This window comes from Gopherus evgoodei, chromosome 2 (assembly GCF_007399415.2).
Source record: "Gopherus evgoodei ecotype Sinaloan lineage chromosome 2, rGopEvg1_v1.p, whole genome shotgun sequence".
In the NCBI taxonomy this organism is placed as follows: domain Eukaryota; kingdom Metazoa; phylum Chordata; order Testudines; family Testudinidae; genus Gopherus; species Gopherus evgoodei.
Window position 1 is genome coordinate 248,893,408 of NC_044323.1, and position 22,720 is coordinate 248,916,127.

General features: G+C 40.7%; 1 protein-coding gene across 1 annotated transcript in view; it reads left to right on the plus strand.

Annotated features, from left to right (window-relative positions):
* The first annotated feature begins 19,423 nt into the window (after positions 1 to 19,423).
* The window catches only part of CNBD1 (cyclic nucleotide binding domain containing 1), a 309,025-nt gene continuing 305,728 nt past the window's right edge, over positions 19,424 to 22,720 (plus strand). Inside the window, exon 1 of the mRNA XM_030549461.1 lies at positions 19,424 to 19,433. Within this exon, the coding sequence (XP_030405321.1) occupies positions 19,424 to 19,433 (10 nt within the window). The remainder of the gene's footprint in view (positions 19,434 to 22,720) is intronic.

Genomic DNA, 22,720 nt, shown 5'->3' on the forward strand with positions numbered 1-22,720 from the left:
TCAAAGCTCTTAAACTCTATTGACTTTCAATGGGACTGAGACTTATAAGGGCCTAAATTGCTTTTGAATATCGGACTTAGGAGCCTAAGTCTATCAGCTGCTTTTGAAAATTTTATCCGTTCTTGATAACACGGTTAGGTGTGGTAAAGCATCCCAATGTGGAAGAATTTCAAAGAAAGTCTTGAAAAATTAAACATAAAAAGTCACTTTACACTAATGAATATGGTACATCAGGATATCTCTTGCAGTAGAAGGACCCATCTGAGACCAGACTTTCCCCTATTGTTGCTGGCCAAACAAGGCTCCATGAGCTTTCCAAGACACACATTGTTGAAGGCTACTATTTATTCTGAAGAGCATAATAACCACTACCTCCAACTCTCATCTCTTCCTTCATCTTTCTACTTTTCACCGGGTTATTCACCTACTGCTCCATGATGACAAACTGACTAAATGGGGTAGGACACCTTTGTCTAGGCCACCTGACTAGATGGAGAGGGAGCAGTAGCTTCCAGAAACTCTATTCTCTTGGGTACCTCTGCGGAGTTCTCTTTTCTTTGAGAATATCTATGTGAAATTGCCCAGACAACAGGATCTCAATAAAAACAGAGATAAAATGGAGTTAAAACAAAATAAACAATTTTGCTTAACACTTAAAGTAGCTAAGGCATCCTTAGCTTAGGTACGGGGAGTGGGGGAAGAAGAGTGAGTGCACATTTTACAACCCTGGTGAGCTTCTCCTCCTGTCTGCTCATCTGGCTCGTGTACTGGACCCAAACCTTGGGTTGTGTGTGCTACTGACTTGCTGGGGCTTGGCAAAGTTAAGCCATGTTGCTCTGGTTCTCTGGGCACACACTCTGATGGTGGACCCCCTGTCTGACACTATTCTTGACAGTAAGGACCCCAGAGTCCAATTGCTTGGGCACTGAAATTAGTGCCCAAGCAACCCTCCCCTGTAGTTCTTGCATGTTCCCAGAGCCCCTCTGTTTTACACTTTAGGGTTATGTGATAGTGTAATCAAGTAACACATGGACTCTGCAAAGGAATTTCTAACCATACACTTTTCTCATAAAGAAAGCACAAGAGATATACAGACCTATAGAAAAATAGGAAACACCTGCATACAATACCCTACCTCAGTTTCCTCACCCCTTTTAAGAGTCCTTTGGATCTTAGTGTCTTAAAGTGGGGGGTAGGCTTGTTCTGTACCCCCTCTTCTGCTGCCCAGTCTTGTCTTCTGGTTCTGGTCTTGTTTGATTTGGGCACACACAGAAGCCCTCCTGCTTATGTGCAGTTTGTGTCACAAGTGCCAGTGTGAGACTTTATGCCCCAGCCATGCTGCAATCATGTATATCGCCTCCTGTGCCTCAAAAGGAGCAGTGGAGCTGATAGGAGTAATTAGCCAGTCAGTAGTCCTCCATTATCCTGCTTCTTCATCACCATCATGGCAAGCCCCAAAAGGGATGTAGCCTCCTTGAAGCTTGAGTGCCACCCAGCTCAATCTCTAGCTAGGACCTTAAGAGAGTCTGGCTGGATATTGACCTACCTGGGCAAGTTCATTTAATTGTCAATGGTCCTTAATGTCTGTTCCATTTGTGAGCAGACTCCCAGCACATCCCTCGGCCCGCGCTGCTTCCTGCAGCTCCCATTGGCCTGGAGTGGCGAACTGCGGCCAGTGGAAGTCGCGATCTGCTAAATATACTGGCCCAGACCGCCAGGGGCTTTCCCTGAACAAGTGGCGGCCCGACTTTGAGAAGCACTGATCTAGACCATTCCTGACAGGTGTTTGTCTAAAAATCTGCTCTTAAAAATCTCCAAGGATGGAGATTTCACAACCTTCCTAGACAATTTATTCCAGTGCTTAACCGCTCTGACAACTGGGAAGTTATTCCTAATGTTCAATCTAAACTGCCTTTGCTGCAATTTAAGCCCATTGCTTCTTGTCCTGTCCTCAGAGGTTAATCATTACAGTACCTCTTCTTAGTTTACTATGGAATGGAGAGAAGGTTCTGTATTTTTAAATTAGGCACAGGATTAGATGACTCTGTAAAATATCTAATATTAAAAAATATATGGCATTACTATGTCCCTTCAGCAGTGCCTCATTTGATTTCAGTGTGGTTTTGCCCCACATCTTTGAATGAGACAAAAAGAAACGCAGTGATGAAAATGTGTAGTTCCAGCTTGCTTGCAGTGAGAATGTGGTGATAATCAGATTACACTGCTCTCCATCAGGCTGGCTAATTAATTTGCTTAGTGTCTAACTGTAACAGTTTATCCAAAATCTAAAACAAAAGAAGTAAAGTTAACCCTTCTTATCTTGAAGACACACTTACTACTGCCACTAGAGTTAAGTGTCTGACAGCAGCTCAGTTATAAAGCTGTATTTGTATAATTAAGCAGAAAGCTTTGCAGGCATGTTTGATTTGAAGTTAAATAGAAATGAGAAATTATTATTATTTAGACTCAGTCCTGCAACTTGTTGCATATGGAAGGACTGATGAGCCTGTGTGGAGCTCACTGACTTCACTCAGGCTGTGTGTGAACAGAGGGCAGTCTTGCAACTCGCTGTGTATGGCCAGGATTGGGGCTTTATTTGTTTGTGGTAGCACTCATAGGGTAATGGGCATTTTCCAGACATTGAAGAAGGGACAGTGCTGCCCTGAGGCGCGATCAGTTTATGCACAGATTTAGTTGAGATTGATCTTGCTTTGAGCAGGGGTTAGACTAGATGACCTCCTGAGGTCTCTTCTAATCTTAATCTTCTGTGATTCTATAACAGGTAAATATAGGCTAAGGAAGGACAAAAAATAAAGATTTTTCTTTTATACAGGTAAATTAGTACTGGTTCAGGTGCTTTTTTCTTTTTAAAATCAGTTCTGTAGGCTGCTAATCTGTAATGTAACACAGGCTTTTATATCGTATTTAAAAAAAATATTTTAAGTGGCTGAGTCGAAAATTGGTTGTTCATCCATGGGTAGCTTTGGCCCCAAGCTACCACAGCACCTAAGCACATGCTAATTTTTTATGGACTTGCATGGGACTACTCACAATCTTACATTAAGCGTGTGCTTAAAGTGCTGGATCAGGGCCTTAGTTAGGATAATATGAAATAATCACATCTGTGGACTATATTATGCCATCAGTTTCCCAGGAGAACTCCCCCGATTCTCAAGGGCAGTTCTGCAGAAAAAATGATGGCACCTTATAGTCCCGTGTTACTGTAACAGCTCAATACCTCTGATTGTCACTGACTTTGTAATATGCATATTGGAAATTGTCTAAATACATAGTTACATGTATTCTTGTTGTTCTTCACTTTGAAGTTGTTCTTCACTTCGCTTAATTGAGAGGCAAGTTCTGACTTGTAATCAGAAACAAAGTAGTATTTATTTTTACTGAAAAGGGGAATGTCTAAGGGGGAGTAATCATACTGCCTGGCAAGACCCACTGGAGATGCTATAAATTAATATTTCCAACTCACGTTTTTAGACAAGGAAGCTGATTTGAATCTCAGCCCTTTTCTCAAACCAGACTGAATTGGAACCTTTTCCAAAGGTGATAAGCTAAGAACCACTCTGTAACTTCATGACAAGCCCTCTGACCACCTTTTCCCTTTTGATGAATCCATTACTGGGCCCAGTGGATTTCTGTTGCCTTTACTGAATCCTGGGTAATTTCTCCTTTCAAATCTCAGAATCTCTGGGTCTCCCTCATAAGTGGGCTGTAATGTAGTTTGAAGCCCTGATATGAACACAAACAATGAAATATAGGCATCTTAATATAGTTAAATGAGTAGTCTGCAACTTTATTTAAAACTTGTTACCCAAATGCTGTAACCACTCCACACTGCCTGGCAGGGTTGTGCCAGTGCGGATTTGAACTGCTACAAATAGCCCCAGTGCACTATACATTTGAGGGTGAGTGTGAAGATCAGGTCCCCTCAATGTCCCATGGACCTTGACTGTAAGACCAGAGTCCTGAGCTGCTCCTCTTCTTCATGATGGGGGTAGGAGAGATGAGGGGAGACACAAGCTATGCAAAATACAGAGTCATAACCCCTCACTATGCACTGCTATGCCCAGGATCAATTCCCAGACAGCCTGCTGGATTACAGGGACCTCAAATCAGATCCTTTCTAGCCCCCCAGCTACCTGGAACCTACCAGAAGTATGACATTTGTAACCCAAACTCCACAGACCTGACCTCTCGGATGCCAAATGGAAGGTGAAAAATTCCACTCAGCCATTTGCCAGTTTTGACATATGGGGAAAATTCCTTGCAGACCCCTAAACTGGCAATCAGCCAAGCCCCTGCATTGCCAGGAATCCATCAACTAGGGTGGGGCTAAAATAGGAAGCTCCTCCCAATTGCTACCTCTGTTCGACTATACCTCCAACTGGCCAAGGTTTTGTGGGACTGTCCTGCTTTGACTCCCCAAGTCCCTTGTCCTGATTGAAGGGCAGTTTGCCCTGGGTCCCCTGTTTGAGAGGGCCCGCAAACTAAGTGATGGTGTGACCTAGTGCATGGGTTCTCAGTGCCACCTGTGTTTGGTTTGGCTGCTCTTCCGTCTCCATCTACAGAGGAACAGGTAGGCCAAACCTGAGTGGGGCTGCATTCCACTCCAGCCATTTGAAATGTTGGGAGCTATGGCTTGGGCAGCAAATGGTGTCAGCTTCCAAATGGGAGCCAGGCACCTGGCCCCAGCACCCTCCCCTGGCAAAAGCAGCAGCCATGGGTAGGACAGGCCCTGGAGAACAGGGCTAGCTGTAGCATGTGGCCCCACAGCATGAGGAAGGAAGGAGGAGTGGGAAGGGAGAAGAAAGAAGCCTCTTACACACACTGAAGGCAGGGATGAAGGAAAGACGGGGGGCACATGGATCACCTCCTTAGCTGCTCCCAGTTGAAATTCCCTCCCTCCTCCACACTCGGACTCCAAAGATGAGTCTACTGCACCCAGCCACATCAAAGCTGCACCCCAGCTAGTGGGGTGAGCATTGCCCTGTATTTTGGAAAAGTGGCTAATCATGGTATCCAAGGCTCAAAGCCAGAATAAATTAAAGGCACAATGGTTAAAGTCAATTATGTTCTATTATACCTTTAACAATCTCTTCCCCCCCCCCACTGAATGTGCTATTCCAATACATCCTATTATGTCCATAATCTGCATATTTAAAATTTTTAGCACACATTAACATGCTAGATAGGAACAGCTCAGAAAAAAAGAGTCTGTTAAGTTAAATCTGTTTTTATATGTACGAGGGGATCATCCCAGCAAAGTTGTTCATGTATAATTAGAGTTTCAATGCTCCAGTCATGCAGCTCCAGTCCAGGACTTTGAAGTTTGATATCCTGTCCGACCACTTGATTTTACAGATGAGATGCAGACAGCACATGTGGAAACACTCTAGTTGCTTCTAGGACCTGCTATAGCTTGTCCATGTTTCACAGCTGTAGAAGAGAGTCCTTAACACAATTTCACAATAGACACTAATCTTGAAGTGAAGCTGAATGCCTGTCACATTCCACAAGTAATGAGGAAGTTGACTATTGGCAGAACTGGCTTTAGAGATGCTGTCATAAACAGATAGTAGGAGTTAATAGAACAAAAGTACTTTATATCTCTTTTGACTGTAAAGGGTTAACAAGTTCAGTGAGTCTGGCAGTCACCTGACCAGGGGACCAATCAGGGGACAGGATACTTTCAAATCTTGAGGGAGGGAAGTTTGTGTGTGTGCTGTTAGAATTTGGTTGTTGTTCACTCTGGGGGCTCAGAGGGACCAGATGTGCAACCAAGTTTCTCTCCAATCTCTCTGATACAGTCTCTTATATGTCCAGAATAGTAAGTAATAGGTAAATAAGGCGAGTTAGGCTTATGTTTGTTTTCTTTATTTGCAAATGTGTATTTGGCTGGAAGGAAGTCAAATTTGTATTTTGCTGAAAGGATTTTAATTCGTACTTGTATACTTAGGCTGGGAGGATATTCCCAGTGTCTATAGCTGAAAGGCCCTGTAACATATTCCATCTTAAATTTACAAAGATAATTTTTAATGGTTTTTATTTCTTTAATTAAAAGCTTTTCTTATTTAAAAACCTGATTGTTTTTTTATTCCGGTGAGACCTCAGGAGACTGGGTCTGGATCCACCAGGGAATTGGTGGGGAGAAAGGAGGGAAGGGGGAGAGAAAGGTTAATTTTCTCTCTGTGTTAGGATTACTTTCTCTCTCAGGGAGAGTTTGGGAGGGGGAGAGAGAAGGAGAGGGAAAGGTGAATTTTCCTCTCTGTTTTAAGATTCAAGGAGTTTGAATCACAGTGATCTTCCAGGGTAAACCAGGGAGGGGAAGCCTGGGAGAGGCAACGGTGAGGGAAAGGGTTTACTTTCCTTGTGTTAAGATCCAGAGGGACTGGGTCTTGGGGGTCCCCGGGCAAGGTTTTGGGGGGGACCGGAGTGTACCAGGCACTGGAATTCCTGGTTGGTGGCAGCGCTACAAGTACTAAGCTGGTAATTGAGCTTAGAGGAATTCATGCTGGTACCCCATCTTTTGGATGCTAAGGTTCAGAGTGGGGAATTATACCATGACAGATGCCCTGCATGATTTCATTGTCGATCATGGCATAATTAGATAAAGTGCTGCCAAGATAGCAAAATTTTTCTGCCACACTGAGCAGTATGTCATCAATTGTGATTTTGGGGGCAGAATACATTTTTCCTGGAGCAGGCTAGCAAGGCACTTTGGTTTCCTTGGGGCTGATAAAGAATTCAGATGTCTTTGCTGATCTAGAAAAGCAGTCGATTAGATGCTGCATGTCTTCAGCAATATGTGCTATGAGTTCACAGTCAACTGCAAAGAGGAACTCCCTGACGAGCAAGTCAATCTCTTTAGTGCAAGTACAAAGATACTGGAAATTGAAGACGTTGCCATATGTGCAGAATTGTGTGTAAATCAGCCGGTTGTGGTCTTTGAAAGAATCTAGCACCAAAGAGAATGGTAAGTAGTGTAGGTGCGAAGACAAAGCCCTGCTTAATGCCATTCATGACAAAAAAATCTGTGATAAAGCACCATTTTCCAGCACTGTACCAGCATGCCGTTGTGGCCCAACCATCTGATGGTGATGAATTTTTACAGGCACCCAACTTTGTGCAAGATTCACCCAAGACCCTTATGACTAGCAGCATCAAAGGCCTTTGGCAAGTCTACAAATGCCATGTAGAACTTATGGTTTGGTTCCCGACACTTTTCCTGTATTTGGTGAGCAGCAAACATCATATCCACTGTTCTGCACTCTCTAATAATGGCTATTTGGAGCCATTACAGTTTTTGGTAAATAAAATCTTGTTTAAAAAAACTATAATATTTCATGTATCACAGGGGTAGCCGTGTTAGTCTGGATCTGTAAAAGCAGCAAAGAGTCCTGTGGCACCTTATAGACTAACAGACGTTTTGGAGCATGAGCTTTCATGGGTGAATACATCATGCATCTGACGAAGTGGGTATTCACCCACGAAAGCTCATGCTCCAAAACGTCTGTTAGTCTATAAGGTGCCACAGGACTCTTTGCTGCTTTTATAATATTTCATGTAATTACATGATATACTCTAAATTAGTTTTGACTTTAAAGCCTTTAAAATTCTTCATGGAAATATACATCTCTGTTTATAATTTATTATTTGTGTTGGGGTAATACCTAGAGGCCCCAGTCCCATTGTGCTAGGCACTGTACGAACAGAGAACAGACATCCCTGGTCTGAATAGCTTACAATGTAATTGCAAATTCTTCCAATGAATATTTTACAAATAGTCTATATAGATATTCTCAAGGGAGGTCATTATTAGAGCTGTGTGTATAAATGGGATTTCGGTTTGCTAGCTAAACTGAAGAAAAAACAGTTTTTTAAAAAAATTTTCAGCAAACCAGAAAATTGGGGAAAAAAACTTTCAGGTTGTCCAAAATGTTTTGTTTGAGTTTTTGAATTTAAAAAAATAAATTGAAGCAAAATTAGAAACAAATTACAGTAGTTTTAAATAAAAAAACCTGAAATGTTTAAAAACGTTGAAATGATTTGATTTTAATTTTTTTTATTGAAACAGTTCAGTGAATTTGGCCCAAATTTGCAAAAGATTTTGCTTGACCCAAATCTGTATTTTATGGCAAAAAAGAAAAAAAGAGTTTCATCTGAAAATTCCCCCCCAGCTCTAGGCATTGTAGCTCTGAATGAACATTCACTATCTAAAAATTAAAGAAATTTAAAAATTGAGTAAAGTTGTAAGAATATAAGATTTATTATACTAGTTCACACTACTGATGTCTTCCCTCAACTTCATACATCCCTCTAGAGGGGACTGCTGAATTCTGAGTGCTTTTGCAGTCCTGGCCTTAAATGTAGGTGCTGAACAATGGAAAATCTGGCTCAAGCCTGCTAACAGCTGCAATTTTACAGAGCTGGTGAGTGCTTCTCTACCAGCAAGGAATTTGCATACCCCATTTTTAACTTAATCAAACACCTTATTTATTTTCAGTCAGTGTCACATGTTAGATGTTATTTTCATCAGAAGAAACTTAAAAAAACTACCTGAAGGATTAAAAACCTCTGTCTCCTGAAAATAATAATACAGTACATTTTAGCTGATTGCTTCAACAGATGGAACTGTGATGTTCAGTAGCATAAATTACATTAACATGCTCCGAGACAGAGATGTAACATTTACTGCAGTGATTTACATTAACATGTGCCGAGACGCATTTTATTCCTTAAAAAAAAAGCCTTTAAAAAAATCAGAAATAATTATGTATCGTTTCATTTTTGTCTTGTTTGCTCCTCAGATGACTGTCAGTCTTACAAATGTGACATATTTTGAAAAGCAGCTACCTTGGTGAGCAGTGCAAGAATATTATTTAAGCCTTACCATCTTTAGGGAATTTGATTTGTGAGACGATCAGCTATTGCTCACACAGTCAGTTACATTCTAAAGAAAAGAAATAGTCCCAATTACTGAAATAGAATGGTGGAAGATGTCTTAAATCTGCTTTAATGTAGTAGATTAACGTGGCACCATCTGGCTACACATTAACACCTGTACTGAGTTCCTGCCATTGCATTATGAGATCTTGTCTCTCCCTTTAGATAAACTGATCACAAATATATTGGAAAGAAATACACCTCTTCCTATTATGGGCTAGGCTGTGGATTCCTTTAGAGGGTTGCAGGGGGCAATGCCTACGTGGCAATTGTTTAATGTGTCCTGGAAGCAGAGTGCAGGGGGTCTGGGGAAGCACAGCCAGGAGTGGCATCTACTATACTCTTTTGAAAGAGTGCAATGCCTGCCATCCCTGGTGCAGGCATGCAGAACTATAGAGTATAAATATGGAATGGGGCCTGGCAGAGCCCATTTTGGGTGTGGAATACAGGTTGCTCAAGTACCAGGATTTTGGCTCTGCTGGGGATGATGATTTGTCTTCCGCATGGACTCAAGCTATCCATTTCCTACTTGCAAATTCTTGGAAGTGCTGTGTAGCTGCTTCTACAGAGAGAGGAAGTTCTAGTAGCTAGCTTAAACTTTGGGAGACCTGCTTCAAGTCCCTATTCCACTACAGACTTCCTGTGTGACCTTGTGCAAGTCATTTAATTTCTCTGAGCCTCAGTTACCCATCTGTAAAATGGGGATAATAGCACTTTCCTGAACTGCATGAAATTTTTTATGGCAAATAGTTTATTGGATGAAAAATGCAGCGCCAGTCAACCCGAGACACATCAAGTGAAGTCACATCAAGTTTGTTGAACAGTTTTGACCAAACTGAGATATTAAAGTTTTGGTAATGTCAAAACAAAACACTTACATTTCAACATTATTGAAACTTTTCCATTTTTTGCTCTGGACTAACAAAACAGGAATAGGAAGATGAAGTGGTGACAGCCCCCTTCTTTATAACTTTTAGCCCAGAGGTTAGCACACTCAGCTGAGATGTGGGAGAGCCAGGTTCAATTCTCTCCTCAGCCTCCTACAGAGACAGCATTTGAAGCTCTAACATTACAGAAGCACACCCTAGCCACTGTGCTATGGAATGGCTTACTATGAGCCTTTCTCACTATCTCTCCTGTTGAAGCTGTTCTGCTGTGTGTAAATAGGGATGTGACTTTGGGTCTCCACATGCCAGGTGAGGGCTCACTCTTTTTTCCTGGCCCAATGAATATTTATTTTCATTTATAGTGTCAGTAAACCAAAAAAATCAATTATTTGCTAGCTCTAATTTAAACATGCATCCTGCAGTGTAGTGAATACACACAATAATAATACTGGGCTAGTGCAGAGTGGGAATCAACAAGTGAACTATATCAGGTTACAAATACAAACAAAAAGTGAAACTCACCAGTCTGTTTTCTCTGCCCAAGAGGAGTCAGATGCAAACAGCTCTAATTCTACAAGCTCAGGCCAAACCCATACACCCAACTGAAACCCCAATGAAATCAATCAGGTTCTGTCCATGCTCAATGAGCATGCAGGTTACAGGACTAAAGAGCTTTTTCAATTTGGGTCGCTTCAAAAATGTGATTGTTTAACACTTTTAAAGGAGTTTCATAAAGCCTTGTGTAACCCACACATCTCCTGGGTGCAGTGTTCTGTCCCATCTAGTGGCACTGAGACCACTTAAAGAGAGAGATAAAATGGGTCTGCTTAACAAGCAGTTGGCTTTTAGCTCGTGTGATAGAGGCTCATTCACTAAGCTCCAGAGGTCTCAGAATCGATCCTACCTGCTGATGACCGGGGTCTGTCTGTGTTACACTTGCTCAATTTGTTAAGCTCTTGGGGAACTGTGAGAGTTAAGCTGACTTGATTTTATAATTATTCTGCACTTGCAGGTGAAGTCTGACAGAATGTCACAACTTACTTTCCATTTAATTTCTGCCGATTGCAAGCCTACAACCTCCTCTGAATTACCAGCCTGGAGACATTTAAATTTCACAGTCAAACTCACTTGCACATTTATTTCAACCTATTTTTTCGCCATGAAAACATTGTTATTATGACTGACGGAAATTATTTTGTGTTCATTTAAAAAAAAATACTGGATAGCTGGTCTGAGAGATTTTTCCTCCTGATATAAAATATAAACCCAAACCCTGCAGGGACTTATGCCTTTGCTTAACTTTACACATGTTTAAGTCTTTGCAGAACTGGAGCAATAGTACATAATTATAAAGGGAAAATAACTTATGTACAATAAAAATTCTCATTGCACTTTGGGGGCTATTAGTGAATGGCAAAATGAGAATAAGCCTAAATCTTTCTCTTTTGATAGTCTGAAAAAGTTTAGTTCAATGTTCCACTTTATGTCTCTGATAGCAGGACTTCTTGGAAGAAATAATCTGTGTGGGGTGTCTCAACAGCTCATTGTCCTTTTGTAAAGCATTATATCATCTCTGTGGGAAGCATCTGGGTAGCTCCACCACTCCCTCCAGCACTGAGCCTTCTTTTTAGGGGAGATCGTTTAACCCATCTCCTTTAGGCCTTCTGGTCTCACAGAGTTTAACAGAGTGATTAATATGTCCCACTGTACCAGTGAAAGGAAGCATGCCACCTAGGGTTGCCAGGTGTTCAGTTTTCGACCAGAACACCCAGTAGAAAAGGGACCCTGGTGGCTCCAGTCAGCAGCTGTTAAAAATCCAGTCAGTGGTGCAGCGAACCCAAGTCAGGCTCCCTGTCTGGGCTCTGCATGGCTCCTGGAAGCAGCGCAATGTCCCCTCTCCAGCTCCTAGGCATAGGAGTGGCCAGGGGGTGCACATGCTGCTCTCCCCCCAAGCGCTGGCTTTACAGCTCCTATTGGCTGGGAACTGTGGCCAGTGGGATCTGCTGGGGAGGTGCCTGCCAATGGTGCAGTGTGCAGAGCCACCTGGCTGTGCCTCTGCATAGGAGAGCCAGAGGGGGGACATGCTGATGCTTCTGGGAGCTGCTTGAGATAAGTGCCACCCGGAGCTTGCACCCCTCATCCCCTTCCATGCCTCAACCCCCTGCACCAGCCCTGATCCCCCTCTGACCCTTCAAACCCCTCAATCCCAGCCCAGAGCACCCTCCTTCACCCCAAACCCCTCATCCTTGCCCCTACCCCAGAGCCTGCACCCCCAGCCATATCCCTCACCACCACCCCTGCGTCCCAACCCCATGTTCCAGACCTGATCCCCCTCCCGCCCTCTGAACCCCTCGATCCCAGCCCAGAGCTCCCTCTACACCTCAAACCCTTCATTTCTGGCCCCATCCGAGAGCCTGCACCCCCAGCCAGAGCCCTCATCCCTCCTGTGCCCCAGCCCTCTGCCTAAGCCCTGATCTCCCTCCTGCCCTCTGGACCCCTCTGCTCCAGCCTGGAGCCCCATACTGTACCCCAAAACCCTCATTCCCCCTGGATCATGCACCCCACAGCCTCAGCCCTCACCCCCTGCCATAAACCAACCCCCTGAGTCAGCCCAGTGAAAATGAGCAAGTGAGTGAAGGGGTGAGGGATGGAGCGAGTTGGGGGGAGAGACCTCAGAGAAGGAGTGAGACCTCAGAGGAGGGGCAGAGCAGAGGACAGAGCAAGAGTGTTCAGTTTTGTGTGAATATGAAGTTGGCAACCCTAATGCCACCTGCCTGCCCCATAAAAAGAACCTGATGCTGGCAGAATGGTTGGGATGCTTGGCTGTCCTGTGACAGATGATCCACTGGAGGATTTGGGGAAAAGAGGTTACTTGGTTATACCTTGAAGAGTAAACCACTGGAGAGTGAGAAATGGGCCATTATCTCACTCCTGCAGAAGATAATACAGCAGATACAGAGTAGCAGGAGGTCTCCTGAGGAATTTGTGTTGAGAAGCTCCAAAAAGGCTAGCTGGGGGAGTTACTAGACTGCCAAAAGTGCATATGAAGGATCAAATTGTGGCTCAGACCTAGTTTCCTCCTTGCTCCAGTGGGAGGAAGTGCACTGTGACAGATCCTTTCCTGATGCAGCTGACTTCCAGCTCCATGCTGGCTCAGCTGTGCTGCCTGGTGTGATGGTGATGGGGCTACAACTGCTCTGAACCCCGACTATCCATTCCCAACTCATACGGTCCAGAGAGGGAATTGTGGCCACACAGATGCTGGGGTCATCTCCTGCTTGCTCTTACATGCATTTGTTAATGTGTGTAACAGAGTAAGTGGAATAAAATGCCCCCTTACTCCCTTATGCAGGCATCTATTACTGATCATGTTATGGCCCAAAATGTTTGTAGAATTTGGATGAGGTCTGGACCCCTCAATCTCAATTGCATGTACCATGAGTAAAACACTGCCCATTTGCAATGTTTGCAACAAGTCTACCAACCACAGATAGGCAACAAAATTAAAATACGAAACATTTTCACATAAATCATACTTGTTTTTATTCCAGAGGCTGTCTTGTTACTCTGTCTTTCATGCCTGCTAGAGGGGGGCATGGATCAGTGTTTGGGTCGCACTCCCCATCAGTATCTGGCCTGGGCCAGGGAAGCTAATGACCCAGCCAACAGACCAAATTTGGTGATGAATCCTGGTCACATGCCACCTGAAGCACATTATGCATATGGTAAGAAGAATGCCTGCTAGACCAGGCTGAGAGCTTCTTAATGAGGCTTTGATCCCTAGTCCATTTATCATTCATTCATCCTTAAGCGGGGGCAGGGTCAGTCATGGAGAACAGGTGTTTAAACTACCAGCTCCTGTTCAACCAGAGGAGCTAGTGAATGGGAACAGCAAACAGGGAAGTTTAGTTTAAAAAATTAATCACGATTAATTAATCACACTTTTAAAAAATAATAGAATACCATTTATTTAAATATTTTTGGATATTTTTTACATTTTCAAATATATTGATTTCAATTACAACACAGAATACAAAGGTTACAGTGCTCACTTTATATTTATTTTTATTACAAATATTTGCAGTGTAAAAAGCAAATTAAAAAAATAGTATTTTTCAATTCACCTAATACAAATACTGTAGTGCAATGTCTTTATCATGGAAGTCAAACTTACAAATGTAGAATTATGCACCCAAAAAAAATAACAGCATTCAAAAATAAAACAATATAAAACTTTAGAACCTACAAGTCCACTCAGTCCTACTTCTTGTTCAGCCAATTGCTCAGACAAATGTTTGTTTACATTTGTAGGAGATAATGCTGCCCGCTCCTTGCTTACAATATCACCTGAAAGTCTGAAGAGGAGTTCACATGGCACTCTTGTAGCAGGCATTGCAAGATATTTACATGTGAGATGCACTAAAGATTCATATGTCTCTTCATGCTTCAACTACCATTTCAGAGGACATGCGTCCATGCTGATAATGGGTTCTGCTTAATAACCATCCAAAGCAATGCGAACTGATGCATGTTCATTTTCGTTATCTGAGTCAGATGCCACCAGCAGAAAGGTTGATTTTATTTTTTGGTGATTTGGGTTCTGTAGTTTCCACATCAGAGTGTTGCTCTTTTCAGACTTCTAAAAGCATGCTCTACACCTCATCCTTCTCAGATTTTGGAAAGCATTCAAATTCTTAAATCTTGGGTTGAGTGCTGTACCTAGAAATCTCACATTGGAACCTTCTGTGCGTTTTGTCAAATCAGCAGTGAAAGTGTTCTTAAAATGAACAACATGTGCTGGGTCATCGTCCGAAATTGCCATAACTTGAAATATATGGCAGTATCGAGTAAAACAGAGTAGGAGACATACAATTCTTCCCCAAGGAGTTCAGTCACACATTTAATTAATGCATTATTTTTTTAATGAGCATCATCAGCATGGAGACATGTCCTCTGGAATGGTGGCTGAAGCATGAAGGGGCATATGAATGTTTAGCATACCTACCACATAAATACCTTGCGATGCCAGTTACAAAAGTGCCATGTGAACACCTGTTCTCACTTTCAGGTGACCTTGTAAATAGGAAGCAGGCAGAATTATCTTCTGTAACTGTAAACAAACTTGTTTGTCTGAGCAATTGGCTGAACAAGAAGTAAGTCTGAGTGGACTTGTAGGCTATAAAGTTTTCAGGCCCGCCAACGGCAGGAGACAAAGAGGGCAATCACCCGGACAGGGCGCAGGGCTCCTACATGTGCACAGGGTAGTACTGGTGGTGGCAAAGGCAGCTGGGTGGGCATGTGAAAGCCCTGGCCGTGCCGGAAGAGCACACCCAGCAGTGCTGCTGGCAGCTCACTGGGCACCAGCAGTGCAGCCGACAGCAGGTCACTGAGCACCAGCCAGCGCAGGCGGAGCACTGCCCAGATGTCAGTTGGACCTCTTTAGGGGGCCCATTGACTGGTCTGCCCTGGGCAGAGCCATCCCGGCGGTATGGCGAATCAGGGAGACCACTCTGGGCCCTGTGCTTTGTGGGGCTGGTGGGATTGGCCAGCGTGGTTGGTTCCGGAAGTGACGGGTCAGTCCCGGAAGTGATGGATACATCACTTCCACCGTGGGCCCCGCACCCTCCTAGGGACAGCCTTGGTCCTGGGGCCTGGAATTGCTGTCAGCGGGCCTGAAAGTTTTACATTGTTTTGTCTCTGAATGCAGTTTTGTAACCAAAAAACCCCTACATTTATAAGTTGGACTTACATGATAAAGAGATTGCCCTACAGTATATGTATGAGGTGAATTGAAAAATACTATTTCTTTTGTTTATCATTTTTACAGTGCAAATATTTGTATTAAAAATAATCATGTAAAGTGAACATGGTACACTTTGTATTCTGTGTTGTAATAGAAATCAATATATTTGAAAATATAGAAGAACATCCACAAATATTTAATATATTTCAATTGGTATTCTATTGTTTAACAGTGCAATTAAAACTGTGATTAACAGTGCAATTAAAACTGTGATTAATCATGATTAATTTTTTTATTGCGATTAATTTTTTAACAGGGATTAATCAAGATTCCTACTATGCACATTCTACAAAAGCCAAATTGCTAAGGAAATTTACTGCAAAACTAGTATTTTCAAGCTGATAATATTTTATGTTAAATTGTTAAGACATACATCAGAATAGTAGCTCTCACTCTTGAAGCCAATGCAAATCAAATGGGTTGAATGCTAAGGCAAGATCCGGCCATGTTATAAAAGCACTAGTCTGAGCCTCTTATTTATGGTTATGTTGAAAATGTACTTTAATGAGGCACTTAACCCATTAAGTTTTGTAAGAAAAATAGCAACATTTCCTTTTCAAACTCACATTACTGACTAAAGAAGACTATTTTTTGTGAAAGTCTCACATGATTACATAAAAAAGCTTAAAAGTCATACTCATTTTTAAATGACCCATTTTATAATTTTCACTGCTTTTGTAACCTTTCTTTAGGTTCTCAGAGTTTAACATTGTTAATGCTTAAAAACTGTGAAATCACCTTGTATATAGGTATTGGTAAACAGTATGTGGAATGTGTTGAAATCTTAACACAATAAAGAATGTGTATCTTTCACCAATCCTTTCTTTTACACTAGGGCATTTGACACCAAATGCATTCCATTATGAAGTACTGAGATTAGAATCTGTCTCTTAATCTGATTTTTCAACCTATTTCAAAATAACTTTTTTATTAATTACATTAAGCTATGTGAGTTCTTAAGTGTAATATCTCTGGAAAACTGTTGGATAAGTGTTTTTTTTTTGCCATATTACTATCTACTATATGTTAGAATGTGTTTTGCACCTTAGACTTTTCATAAGGTCAGAAAAAGCTAAAACTTTAGGTGAAGAGAACACATGAAATGCTTCAGTTTATTCTTAAAATAATGCTTAGACAGCTTTTTCCCATTTATTCACAGCCATTTCCATGTGTCATTCCTGACTGCTGTCTTTATTTGACACACAAAATCAGGAAAAAAACTGAGTCATAAATTTAGTTTTTCTTCCAGTCTAACACGTGTAAAAATTCACTGCCTGACAACTTTTTCTTTTCCATCATTTGTACCTATCTTCTTGTTTTCTGTTAAATTGCCACATATAGTTGAGTGGCAGAAAATTAAACAGCTTTGACAAGCAGCAGTCCCACATCTTACCTTACAAATACATGACCACGTACATTTTTCACCCTATTCTTACCCATCTTTCGCAGCTTGCCAAGAGCTCTAGCCCCTTGGGTCTGTCTAGTGATGGATGTCCAGATGGCTTATTCTCTTTCCTTATATCTTCCCAAACTCACTGTTTCGTTCCCAGACTCAGGATGACTGTATGCTGTTTTCCCTGCCTGTAGACTTCCACTCCCTGCTGATTTGCAGGCACATGGGGCTTCCATTGGTTTTGGTCACACCTTGATTAATTTCATTGGAGACATAAGAATGGCCCTACTAGGTCAGACCAAAGTCCATCTAGCCCAATATCCTGTCTTCCGACAGTGGCCAATGCCAGGTGCTTCAGAGGGAATGAACAGAACAGGTAGATACCTGTAGATCACTGCCTTCCCTTCTGTTTGGTCACAGACTTTAAAGCATAATATCAATGAGTATTCATAATTCCTTGTATAGTGTTAATACATGCTTTTCACAATGATATTAATCACCAGGGTGTCATCAGCTTTCATTAATAATTCTAGCTTATACCCATAACTCTTTGTACACAACTCATACATACATCACACAATAATATTAATGATCTGTGAGGTAATAGTTTTCCAAGGATATGTTATATGCCACCTTTTGGGTATATATCATGACAACAGTGTGTTAGGTGTCATGAGTATGTCAGGTCTGACAACTACAAATGGGTCTCTTTGTCACAAAAGGATATAAACAGTTTTCCATATGCTCGTGAAATGTAGAATTTGATCCAACAGAACATTCAGGCCCAGCTCTGCATTCTTTGTGTACCTAGACTGATGCCATATTTCTGAACGACAAATGTTTTTTAACTGTAAGGGCCAGATTCTAAAGAGACTACATGGTGTAAGGCAATACTTAGTGTGAGGGATTGTGGCAGACTCTGGTCCTAAGCAAGCAACTAGGTTCTTGCTGGAAATTCAGAAATGAAGTGCTGTCAGTGTTTTAATTTTTTTACTCATTTAAAAAAAGCAGTTTATGCTCCTAGCTATCATTACATGCTTGGTATTAGCTTAGTGAAAGAAGGAAAAGAATTATGATTTCAATATTTTGGAATAGTAGTTGTTGGAAATTAATAATTATATTTATGGTTTCATATGGAAGTTATTTCAAAGGGAATAGCAAAGGCTGGGGATGTATTTCTAGGAATCTATTTCCTCATCAGTGTGTAGACAACAAACTTTTGCTCAATAGGTGTATCTATACATCTTGCAATGAACTTCCTCCATTTGATCATGCAAATTACAGTGAAAATTGCACATATTCACATGTTATCTGGACCCATCATATTCCTCTCTTCTAATACACAGATAAGATTATATACAGAAAAATCTCAGTGAAGCCAGTGAGACTGGATTACAAGAAAATATATAACAAATATTTAATATTTGCAATATAAATCGGGGATTGATCTGTCAGTCTTTCTAACTTTTTTTAAACCCTGAAATGTATGCATTGGAGTGCACCCAAGAACCCTAAGGGAGATGGTGATAATTTTGAATTATTTTTCTTTTTCTTCCCATCCTTAGAACTTGTTGCCATGGAGAAGAATTGTATTTGGCCGTGGTCAGTTAGTGCAATGTTTTCCAGAGTGTGAGATGTGCCCTATTGGGAAGAAGTGTGAAAAACTAGAATGAAGGTGTGGACAGGCTTCTTAATTTTTCTTCAGAGTCCCAGCTTTCATTTAAAAATAAAGTAAGCTTCTAGCTACTATGGTTGCAAACAAAATCTTGGAAACATGAACTGAGTATAACTTCTGCAAAGATCTCTGCCTGAATTTGCAGAGAGCCTGAAAAAACTAGTTCTGGATGTGATCTGGCTTAGTTATTTCAGTGGATGCTTCATCCAGTGATGCTGGTGATATTTGAAATGCCAACATAACCTGTTCATCCTGTAAGAAAGGAGAGGCGGTATCACGTTACAAAGATCTGCACAATTTTCTCTGAGTAATTTTAACAACAAATAGCAGGGCTGTTGGGGGCATGCTGCTGGCTTAAGAAGGGGCATATCTTTCAAAACTTTTGCTAATGCAGAATTAGTGTGTTTGTGAGCATCACAAAAGAAACAGTTTTTTAGAAGAAATTCAAATTAGGAGAAGGGGTTTCACTCACTGAGACTAGGAGGTTGTTCCATGCACAGCGGAAAACACAGAAGAAAACCCAAAACAAAAGTGAGAAGAAGTAAATGGGATTAGTAGATTGTAAGGCCAAAATGGACTATTATGATCATCTGGTTTGATCTCCTGTATAACACAGGCCACAGAACTTCTCCAAAATAATTCTTAGAGCATATCTTTTAGAAAAACATTCAATCTTGATTTAAATTGTCAGTGATGGAGAATCCACCATGACCCGTGGTAAATTGTTTCCCAATCCGATAAATATGGCCTACATTCTTTGTTCCCAGATGTACATTTATATTTAGCTGTATTAAAATGAATATTGTTTTGCTTATGCCCTGATCTATTAAGTGACCCAGATTGCTGTGAATGAGTGACCTATCTTCTTCATGATTTACCAGTTCCCCCTTTTTGTGTCATCTACACATTCTATCAGTGATGATTTTAGGTTTTCTTCCAGGTTATTGATAAAAACTTTAAATAGCGTAGGGCCAAGAACCCATCCCTGTGGGTCCCCACTGAAAACAGACCGGCTTGATGATGATTCCCTGTTTACAGTTATATTTTGAGACCTATCAGTTAGCTAGTTTTAAATCCATTTAATGTGTGCCATATTAATTTTGTATTGTTCTTATTTTTTAATCAAGATGTTGTGTGGTACCAAGTCAAGAACCTTACAGATGTCTAAGGATACTATGTCAACCCCACTATTATCTTTATCAATCAAATTTATAATCTTATAAAAAAAGATATCAAGTTATTTTGATTGGATCTATTTTCCATATCCCCATGTTGATTAGCATGTATTATATTAACTGCCTTTTAGTTTTTTATTAATCGAGTTTTGTATCAACTGCTCCATTATCTTGCCTAGGGACGACATCAGGTTGACAGGCCTATAATTACCCAGGTCATTCCATTTACCCTTTTTACAACTTGGCACAACATTAACGTTTTTCCAGGTGAGGCTGGCTTCATTAGCAAAACACGGAAACAAGACATGACGTATATAGTCTGGTGGAGTCATGCAGGAGCCTGAAGTCAAATGGCCTGATTCTGATCTCACACTGTTTTTATACTGGTGAAACTGTTGACTCCAATAGTTACTCCTTGTTTTCAGTGATGTAAGAAGGATCAGAATGAAGTTCACTTGTGTGAATAAGATTTACTCAGATGAGTAAGATTTACATGAGACTATTGTTTTATTAACAAAAGTACCTTTAAAGCAAAATGTCTTTATAATTGAGGATGCTTATTGGCTCTCTGGATCAGGCTACATAATACCATATTTTTTGACACTGCAGAGCTTGGTACTCATTTCCTTTCCCATCTCCGTTTGTGCAAGAACAGCAGAATATGTAAAGGGGTTTCATTCCCTTCTTTTGCCAAATAATATTTTAGAACTTTTCTCCATTAGTGTTGTTTTCAGAAAAGTGTATGATTACTGCTCCTAGGGGGCTGTGTGATGATGTGCTGAAAGGAACAACTTCAAGAATAGATATAAAAATTACATACAATGGAATGCTGATATGCCAATTACTCTGCAGAGTTTTCTGGGGGAAAATAGAGGGACCCAAGAGAGACAGCAAAGAAAATCATTTATATTTTCACAATAATATAACTGAGTTATTAGATAAGAAACAGAAGATAGCCTTTGTATACCAAAACCCCTTTAGCATTAAATTCTTCTTCCTTGCGTTCTGAACTGTATGCTATTGAAATATAGTGCAGTATTAAAATGTATTTTATGCAGAAACCTTCACACTTTGTTCTTGCAGGGACATTTCCATTGCTTGCTTGTTAAAGAAAAAAATAGGAAATTCACAGCAATAATAGAAGAGAAAAAATGCATTTAAAAGTGTATTTCCCCAGACATTGTGACAGAAAACCTACAGGTCTGTTTTGCTATCTAGGCATTCCATTATTCCTGTTAGTGTCAATGAGGGTTGCACATTTGTATGGTGAGAATAGGCCCTTGTGTTCCGTGTTCTTTCCCTAGAGATTAAATTTCATATTGAACATATGTTCTATGTGCACAGCAGAGACAATGAAAAAAAATTGGTACCATCACAGTGATCTTTATTAAAATCTGGCCAGAAATAGAAGTGACTTGAATCTGTCATTCTGAAGCATCTTCCTTCTAACACCGGTTTAATGAAAAGGAATCTATACAACCTTCCTTGTTACATTTCTTTGCTACTTTCTACATTTGAGATTTGAAATGTGTGTATTCTCCTTTACTGCTTCAGTACTCTAGGGCACTGTACTGTGTGTTTGGCTTTCTTTCTGAATTCTCTTTCATTGTAGAAATTGGAATTCATATTTGCTACAGCCTTGCTTTTGGAGGAATTTCTGCCAAGAATGCAAGCATTTTGATCACAAACATAGAATTGAAATAATAAATTGAAAGACCTAATTTGTATTGAAAGTGATCTTCCTTTTCATAAATATACACATGTGGCTAAAATCTAGAAGCAATTCCAGGCAGACAGGAGAATTAACCAAAACCCAAGAAGGGCTTTGATCCCTTTTGAAGATTTAGTGAGAATGGCCATCACAACTTGGATTGTCACCCATGAACTCTTCATCATGACAGGATTTTTGACCTTGCATAGAGGCAAAATGTCAGCCTTTTTAATCTTAATAAGGAACCCTTTGAAATTCCGCTTATCCCAGCGCTTCTGTTCTTTTCCTCTAAGTCTCAAATTTGAGTTTCTGGACTTTTCTCTTCAGGAAGCAATTTTCTATCCTCCCTAATAGATATATGATCAAATTCATCAGTGGTGCACCTCCACTGACTTAGCAGAGTTGCAACAGCAATAAATTTGGTCCATAAGGAAGTGCAGTGCAGGCAGCCAACTAAACTATTACTCTGATGCAAGGAATATTCACATACTGAAACGCAGCAAAGGGCTTCCATTCAGCAAAGCACATAAGTGCTTAAAGTGAGCGTTCAAGTGCTGTGCTGAATGGGGATTGACTGCTAAACTGTGGTATTAATTTTGTATTATCTTGAATAGAAAAGATTTGTGCCAGAAGAAATGCTTTTAGCAATCTGAATAGAGATGGAAATAACATTTGCAAAAGTTAATTACCTGGTTATCAAATGATTTAGTATGATGAAAAATAGCATGTATACTAGTAAGTGTTATAGGGACGTTGTCAAGTTTAAAATATCTTTACATTTAAATACCTGTCTGAAATTATTTTGCTATTATTACAGGTAACACAAAGATTACTGTAATTTAGGGGTTAAGAAAAAATGAGCTATTTCTCTGTTTGTGCATTTTATTGCACTTTCTGGATAGTCACTTTCACTGCTTCTCTATAGTCAGTTTTCCTGGTAGTTTATCTAAGTCTTTGAAATAGAAGCAGAAGTGAGAGAAATGTTTTAAAAGTAAGAAAATATGGCTGAAAAACTATAACAATTGGTGTGGGGACTTGGTAATAGGTGTAGCACCTGAAACTTCTGTTAGCTAATTTTTTGAAACTAAAGAAATGTCAAGTTCAGACTCCATGTACAT